Here is an 8,562-nt window from a genome sequence, read left to right as displayed (position 1 = left end):
TCCAGGAATAAAATTTAGATATTATCTTCAGATCTTTTATCTCTTATGTCAATCAAATCAATATCTCGATTTGATGGTCAGAAATTCGCTTCTGCTCGGGAACTCATATAACAAACAGGATTTTCAAATTTTTTGTTTAAATTTTTGTTGTTGCGGGCTTGTATGAGTGTAAAAACAAATGCTTAAATATAACTTGTTCGTCTTTTGCTTTGCACGCTTTGTTTTGATTATGCAAGTCAAAACATAGAAGTCGCCAAAAATTCTCTATAACTCTATCAACGATTTTTCCGGAAATCTGACAAGAATTTTCTCAAGTTTGTTATTTGAGGTCTGCCGAAAACCACTATAGGAATCCTTTTTTTGCGAGATTATTGCTTAAAATTACGTCAAGTATCTCACCAGGATTCTCTCAACAGTAATCCTTTAAGATTCTGCCTAGGGTCTTATAATATTCATTAAGTTAGCTCACGAAATCCTGCAATAATCTCGCTAGCAATTTACTGATGATTTTCAAAAAAAAAAGTTCAAGATCTCACTAGGTAATACCTAGGAATGAAAAAAACACAGCCAAGTATATTTCATAGAATCTAATTTAAAAAAAAGTATCAACAATCATCCTAAAACCCATTATGCGAGGAAATACTGATAGCAACCCTCAAATTTTGGTTTTACAAAAAAAAATCTGCTAAAAGTCTTCTAAAAAAAATAATTTTGAAGCTTCCGTTAAGTTTCCATACAGATCTCGTAAGAGTTCGCCAAGGATCACGTGAGAAATTCAGTCCTAATCCAATGAAAGTTGTTTTTGAGAAAACCGTCAAAGATTTTCCTTGGAATTCGACAGTTTTTTCCTACGCGATTCTGCAACAACATATTGCATGAAGATAAGATATATTGTTAGGATCCCATGCTTGCTACCACCTGTGCTGTAACCATTAACCACAGTTTTTGAGATCTCTTTCATTCTAATAGCAATAATATGTACCTGAAAAATATAAAAATACGTCACAGATTATTTAGTACGAGTCTAAATTATTCTATGTTAAGTATCAGAATCGTCAATCATCCACTGTATTCGAATATGCTCTACAACTGAAGTCGATATCAAAGCCACGAAACTAAACATAAAATATTCGATCGATACCATTTGAACCTTCTGGTGTGAGGATAATTTTAACTAATTAAAAATTATCCATAGCATAACATGGTGTTCACCATACAGGAAAAGATAGGACGAAACTTAGAATATGAAAATTAAATCTGCTAAATCAGGACGGATGGTAACCCTAAGTTCGTCAGTAGTGTTTGGTCATTTGATTCTGGCGAAAGACGAAGTCAATGATCAGTCGGGCGCTTATCACAAAGTTGGTTTTTTCGTCATGGACAGTATGGACCGGTGCACGAGTTCACTAATCTGACGTTTGAGCGGTGCGAAATTCACTCGTTGCCATGGTTACGTAAATAACACTGCACCACTCAAACGTCAAATGATGAACTCGTGCATTGGTTAATTTTGTCCCACTACCGTCAAACACTGTTTTTTTTTTCACGAGAAACAATATTGTTCTTTCTTTCGATTGCTGGCATTCAAAAGTTTATATTCAAAACAGTTAACAAATGCTCTGGGTCTGGGTCCATCACCAGCTTTTCAAGCAAGTCCTAGTGACCTACTACCTCTTCCAAACCCCAATGGACCGATGCACGAGTTCACTATCTGACGTTTGAGCGGTGCCGTGTTATTTACGTGACCATGGCAACAAGTGAATTCGGCACCGCTTAAACGTTAAATTCGTGAACTCGTGCACAGGTCCATTCTTGTTTCAGATTAGATCAAGGATAATTCCCAAACCGTGTTCATAAAAGCAGTCTAGATGATATGATCAAAGTATCCTATGATCGATGATTCAAATATTACATCCATCGTTTTTCGGTATTTCTAGACCCCCCCTCCCCCTCTGTCACGCTTTTTCCAATACCGAATAAGGCTATCCATGAGGACTTTTCGTGATAGGACTGACAGCTAAAAGTGTGAATGCAACCGAAATGAAAGAGTAAACAAATCATGCGAAACGTCAAAAGCACATGGTAAACAAAAAAACCAGCTGATCGCAGCTGTCTCATGGATTGCCTTATACATGCACTGTCACACTTTTGTAGACCCCCCCCCCTCTCCCAAATGATGGACGTCATTTTTGGATGATCCCATACCGTAACTACGCTAACGCTAACGCTAATGACAATAATGTTCAAAGGTGATGATGGGTTAATGTTTTTTTTCCATAAGGCAATCTGACGTTTATGAAAACAAGAAACAAAAATCCCATAAGGTCCTGTTGATGAAAAAAGGAGGCTTAGATTGCGCAACAAACATTTATTGTCTATAAATTGACGCTTATATTGAGCTGTTCGGTAATCCAATCCGCATGGTTATTAAATTAATTAACTCATTACGCGTGGTAAAGATGGACAAATTATGGGTGAAATTATGAAAAAATCCACGTGCTCGGCTGGGATTTGAACCCAGGATTCTTGTATGCTAGATGAACGCTTTTCCAACTAAGCTACCGAGCTACATGGTGATTCAATAAGTGAGTTGGTTACATGTTTAGAATTCAAATCCCCACAGATGCCTTCCCGCATCTTTTCTTTTCCCACAATACAGTTGTTGTGGAAGCGATGTAGGTATGATAGGCAAACAGTTTCAACACTAAACAAATGGATATAGGTTATGAAAGGGGTCTATGTGGTCTGTGGGGATTTAAATTCTAAACTTGTAGCCAACTCAGTTATCGGGTCACCAAGTGTCTCGGTAGCTTAGTTGGTAAAGCGCTGGTCTAGCATATCAGAGTCCTGGGTTCAAATCCCAGCCGAGAACGTGGATTTTTTTCATAATTTCACCCATAATTTGTCCATTTTTACCACGCGTAATGAGTTTATTATTTTATTGTATATAGTTGATTGGGTGCCCAATGCCTCGTGATTGTACAAATTGATAGAAATCGTTTGTCCAAAAAATGCATTATACCGTAATTCAGCGAAGCATTCTCAAGTAACATTGGCAGAGCCGTAGCGTGGCCTCATGGCGTCCTTGGCAAACCTCCATTTCAGCGCCCTTTAGCTAATCAAAACATATTATTAAACATATAATTAAAATTTCATTGGAAGTTCTTTTTGAAATTCTAGAACGACTTTTAAACGTACTAAAAGTTTTTGCAGAAAGAACTCCAAGGATTTAAAAGCTTACCCCTGAAACACAAATCGATAGCCACGATAACTCCCTAAAAATTAAAGAATGTTTTACCAAGACTTGCATCATAACTGTTATTGTAAAGAAAAGATTGTAGAATTCTCTGAGATTTCAGAAAACTACTAAACACCAAATAAATAAGCAAAATCTCAACCAGGCAAGCTTTTTGAAAAGCAGTCAAATCTTGAAAATTATGTTGAAGATGTCCCTCTAAACTGGCGACCTTGGCGGGTGCCAACCGCACGCTACGGCGCTGAACATTGGTAGCTAAATAACAGCTTATTTAGAAAATTGACGCTTATATTGAGCTGTTCGGTAATCCAATCCGCATGGTTATTAAATTAATTAACTCATCACGTGTGGTAAAGATCGACAAATTATGGGTGAAATTATAAAAAAAAAACCCACGTGCTCGGCTGGGATTTGAACCCAGGACTCTTGTATGCTAGACGAGCGCTTTACCAACTAAGCTACAGAGCCACTTAGTGTTCCAATAACTGAGTTGGTTACAAGTTTAGAATTCAAATCCCTACAGACCACGCGGACCCCTTTTAATTTTGCTAACTACTTGTTCCATGTACTATGTTAACCTTATGTGCAACAAAATTGCAGAATTCTTATACGTATGGTTCTTGATTTCTGAAAATACATCAGGAATTTTTGAAAAAAATTTGGAAGTTATTCATAAATATCCTCTTAGATTTAAATGCAGTAATATCTTACATAACGAATTTACCATCTTGGGCAAGTTTTTAAAAAAGTACCGTCAATATATTCCAATGAAACTTGTTCAGTACTAGCAAAATTCCATAATTGGTTTGTAATTTCTGCAAATAGAAAAAAAATGGTTTCTACATCTATCTGTTTGCCATAGTATGATGAAACATAGAAGTTTTCATGCAAATATTTTTTAACCATTTTAACGCTAATCATTGTTCGTTATAATAAAACTAAGAAAAGTGGATGAGAGCTTTTAAAGTACATACAGCTTTTCTGTGTCGTTTATCGTCAAGTAGTTCCATAAATTCTTCAGTGACTTCTCGAATTTTGAAGTTCTCAAAAAACTTTTTTATGTGTTAATCTAGAAATCTGATTTGAATGGGATGTGAATATGGAGCGATTTGACGAATAATTTGTCAAGATATCCTTAAAAGAAACATTCAAGTATTCTTGAGGTAGTTCTTGAACCAAAAATAGAGAATGGATAGATTTCCAGATATTATTTATGGAAGACTCCCGTGAATAATATTCGGAATAAATTTATGGAACTGCAACAACCTTGAATAAATTTATTTTGAAAAATCCTAGAAAAAATTCCAGTGTTGTTTTGAAGGAACAAAACTCCGAAAATAGTAGGATGAATCTGAGATGTTTTTTTCGAAGAATCCATTCTAGAAAAAAACATAATCCTCCGAATAAATCTGTAAACTTTCCTGGACATTTCTGAGTACTTTTTGATATTTTTTGAATGAAATTATGAACATATACTTTATCGGAATATTTGAACTTTCAAAATTTTTTAATGTAGTCATTGAAAAATGGTTTTGTCGAGTGAACTCTGAATGAAGATGGTCACTTATAAGAGATTCTTCGAGAAACTCTCTGAAACGTTCAGAAAGCCTGTTTATTAATCTCGGAGATGTTTTTTAATGAGAATCCAGCACAATTGAAACTGGTTAAAGAGGTCTTAGAGAAAGCACTGAAAAAATAGGATATAACTTATGAGTAAATCTACAAAAGAATTCTTAGAGGAAGCCATTGGAAGCACATGATTAATTACCAAAAATTTTCGAGGAAAAATTACAAAGGACATTCCGCGTGACTGCTCTAGAAGAAATTTTGAAGATATTTTTGTATTGTATTAGAATGAATATTTTCCGTAGTGAAAATAGATACTTACAATTATCACTGATGTGCAGCGATGTAATACAAAATCGCAAAGAAATAAAATCAATACAAATCTATGCAAACTACGAAATAAGTGAAAATCGTGATTATTGCGACTGACATTATATGTGAAAAACAAGAATTTGCTATTCCCCTGGCACCCCTCCAGAAAAATCGTAGATTCGCCAATGCATACAAGGTCCGTATAATGCAGTTCAAAATCATATGAATTAAATACTAGTGAGGAGCCTGAATTGAGATCAATTGATTGGTGTTTAGACAGAATGAACTACATGATATTTTAGCGTTCCAACAATGCGTTAAGCGGACTCCATAAATTTTGACAGATGTATCATCAAATAGATAAGTTTCATTATAACAGAGAATAATCAAAATATTTTGATATTTCGAGTACCTGGGTACGTTTTTCTGAAAACATCTGTCTGAACAACGACAAATTTGAATAATTAGCTCTTTGCTATATAATTTCACCTTACCTATTATTTAATATTCAAATTCAATGCGACAAATTGCATTTAAAATTAATTTTGTATTTAGGACCCCCTTTATGCAATCTAACTTGAGCCCCCCGAAGCCCAAATCCATCATTGGTTACAGGGCAGGCATTTAGCGAGCGTAAGTCAAAACCTAAGATGGAGAGATACGGCCTTGAACCGAAACATAATTTTTTGATTAAGTAGGTAACTATTATATGTTCAGACGTTACCTAAATCAAATCAATTAATGAATGGGGTGATTCAAAATTTAAAAAAATGTTTAAAAATTCAATCTCCCATATGTTCCTTTCCATCCTTATTATACAAACAAAGTTCTGTGTAATTTTCAGCTTTCTAGGTGGTGATTTGAAAATGATTCTAAGATGATGTAGGTTTCTATGGGAATTGCTATGTAGAAATCTTGAAAAATTTTCCAAACACGTTAGGAATGTAAGTTCAAATTTATCTTCAACAACCATATAAACCTTCATTGTCACCTTTAAATCACCACCGAAAAAGCTGAAAATTTCACAGACCACTTTTTTATGGAAAGGATGATAAGAATATGGGAGTATCAATTTTCAAACATTGTCAAGTTTTGAATCGCCCTAATGGTCAACCATGGAGTGGACACTGCTCATACTCATGCTTATGAATGCATCTTTTACTTGCGGCCTTGAAGACTTCAAGAACTATTCAAAAGCATCTCGTTCATTATTTAATGTGAATAGTTTTCAAGTTTTTATTGTGCGAAACCTTCTAGCGCTTTGTTCTGAATAGTTTTGTTGTGATGATGTTCGAAATGATAAACATTTTTGCTACAGTTGTATGATATAATTATTGTATTTTTATACACTCAAATTTTTACATTCTTCACTCCTCAATCAGGTCACAATTTACACTCTATTGAACACCGTATATTGTCGTTCTTAGGTTTTCACTTAGATGAGTCCTTGGGCTTTCAGAGATTCGTAGATTTCCTCTGGGATTGGTGGTGGGGTTGGCAGATGATCACCAGTGGGCTGGAAGCCATTCTCGTCGGCGATGTAGTCAACGCGATAACGGACACCATCATCGCCAACGAATTCGTAGTATCCCTTAACACGCATGGCCGAGGCATCGGCTCCAAGGTTCTCAACGCGTCCAGTTTCAGAGAATTCGATGTCGTTGTCGCTCAGGACCTTGTAGAAGTAGGAACCATCTTCATTCAGTTCACGGGTATCTTCCTTGACTCCAACGTTTTGACCATTGCTTGAACCGCTGCCGAAGCTGCTCTTCTTGGCGCCAGCCGATCCGAAACCAGATCCGAATCCAGCTCCAGAGCCGAATCCAGCTCCAAATCCGAGACCAGCACCAGGATTAGCAACAACAACTGGAGCAGGAGCAGGGGCTACTGGAGCAACGAAGGTATTGACAGAAGGAACACTTGAAGCACCACCAAAACGGCTACCAGAACCCGATCCTGAAACATATCACTATGTTTAATATACTGTTCTAAAGGCACTTTATCCCTCAAAGTCTCTTACCAGCACCAAACTTGTCTGGAGTTCCACGATATTGTCCGTTGTTATCTGGGCGCCACTTTCCGTCATCGAACTTGGAAGCATACACCTCTGGGTAGTAGCGACCATCGTTGACGTTCTGGGCAAGGGCACAGCCCACGGTCATAATCGAGAGCTGTAAGTTCACAAACCAAATTAAATTAACACTTCAACCCTTCGACACTTCACAACGGTCAATTCTCACCACAATTAGGCACTTCATGATGGTTCTTCTGAAAACGACGCTGAACACTGAAAACGATGTTCTACTCTTGATCGAGGCAAGTGAAATGATGTGATGATCTGGAAAAGTGCTCTAGTTTATATACGCTTCTAAAATGGGGTAGAATCGCTAGTAGATTCCGTTGGAGAAAAAACTTCTAATTTTTCGGCGGTATTGTGTGAATTCGAAATGAGCCCATACTTGCCCCATACAAGGTAGGTACCACCACCATCTTCGAGCCGGTTAGACTAGAGACATTTATCGGAGAGAAAGAGAAAAATAGTCTGCCTATTTTGCAGCAAATCGTCCAAAAAATAAGAAAACAGGAATCTAGATTATGCGCGTAAAACAGACGACGGTCCTAAATGTGTAGCGAATCTTCATCGTTGATTTGTGGGCTCGAATCGATGGGGCAAGTGGTTGCTGCCTAGCGCGTGAATTAATTTGCATGGGCGTCTTTGGGGTGGAAGATCGTTGTTTCGAGTTGCCTTCGGAGGGGACCGAAGAATCCGGAAAGTTGTTTCGATCCAGTTTGCAAATGGAAGAAGATAAAGCACCGCACGGATGGTTTGGCAAGCCTTTGGATGGCGTCCTTAAAGTCGTTAGATTAGTGATAATCAGTCGTAGTCTACGAGCCGTCGGAGGTTGTTGGCCGAAGCGTTGCCGGATTTGAACTCCCGACAGGAATACATTGAAGAAAAGTTATTTTTAGATAATTGATCGTAAACGTTCCTGTTTGAGAGTTTTTGTATTTTTAGTCGAATATTGGCAGCTGAAACAACTGAATGTTTTCATTTTTTCATTGTGGATTGGATCGATACGTAGGAGGAAGATAATATACAGCAGTTTTTGATCTACAAATTCATGTGATAACAGATTTTTTTTTTAATTTGTTATTCGTATCATACTAAATATTACATTCATTTTTTAAATCTAGGTGTTTTGTGTTAGACAAACACTACCATCCTAATTTAAGTTAATGAAAAAACCGTATTTAGTACTTTACCATTTAATTCCACTAGATTTTTTATCCTCTGACAGAAACGCGTATTTCGACCTCAACTGTAAGGCCGTCTTCAGTGTCGTGTACTAGACTCGACACTGAAGACGGCCTTACAGTTGAGGTCCTTCAAAGGATACAAAGTCTAGTGGAATTAAATGGTATAATAC

The 8,562-nt window shown here is 36.8% G+C and overlaps 1 protein-coding gene and 1 non-coding gene across 2 annotated transcripts; one reads left to right on the top strand and one right to left on the bottom strand.

Annotated features, from left to right (window-relative positions):
- Positions 1–2,800: 2,800 nt before the first annotated feature.
- Positions 2,801–2,872, top strand: Trnaa-agc. Its single transcript has one exon. It is a non-coding gene; the product is annotated as a tRNA-Ala (tRNA).
- A 3,575-nt stretch (positions 2,873–6,447) lies between these two features.
- On the bottom strand, positions 6,448–7,533 carry LOC5577604 (pupal cuticle protein 20). Its single transcript, XM_001656548.2, has 3 exons — positions 7,375–7,533; positions 7,155–7,305; positions 6,448–7,090 (listed from the first exon to the last, which is right to left on the bottom strand). Exons 1-3 carry the CDS (start codon positions 7,390–7,392, stop codon positions 6,570–6,572), a joined length of 690 nt encoding a protein of 229 aa, XP_001656598.2. The 5' UTR covers positions 7,393–7,533; the 3' UTR covers positions 6,448–6,569.
- Between the last annotated feature and the right edge of the window lie 1,029 nt (positions 7,534–8,562).

The sequence above is a fragment of the Aedes aegypti genome, chromosome 2, assembly GCF_002204515.2.
Source record: "Aedes aegypti strain LVP_AGWG chromosome 2, AaegL5.0 Primary Assembly, whole genome shotgun sequence".
Lineage (NCBI taxonomy): Eukaryota > Metazoa > Arthropoda > Insecta > Diptera > Culicidae > Aedes > Aedes aegypti.
The sequence above is the reverse complement of the archived record's forward strand: the minus strand, read 5'-3'. Positions and strand labels throughout refer to the sequence as shown.

What these genes read in the sequence shown, in the direction of transcription:
- LOC5577604 (XM_001656548.2), bottom strand. An exon ending in TCCAGACAAGTTTGGTGCTG is followed by an intron (nt 7,091 to 7,154) that starts GTAAGAGACTTT and finishes GATATGTTTCAG; the next exon opens with GATCGGGTTCTGGTAGCCGT.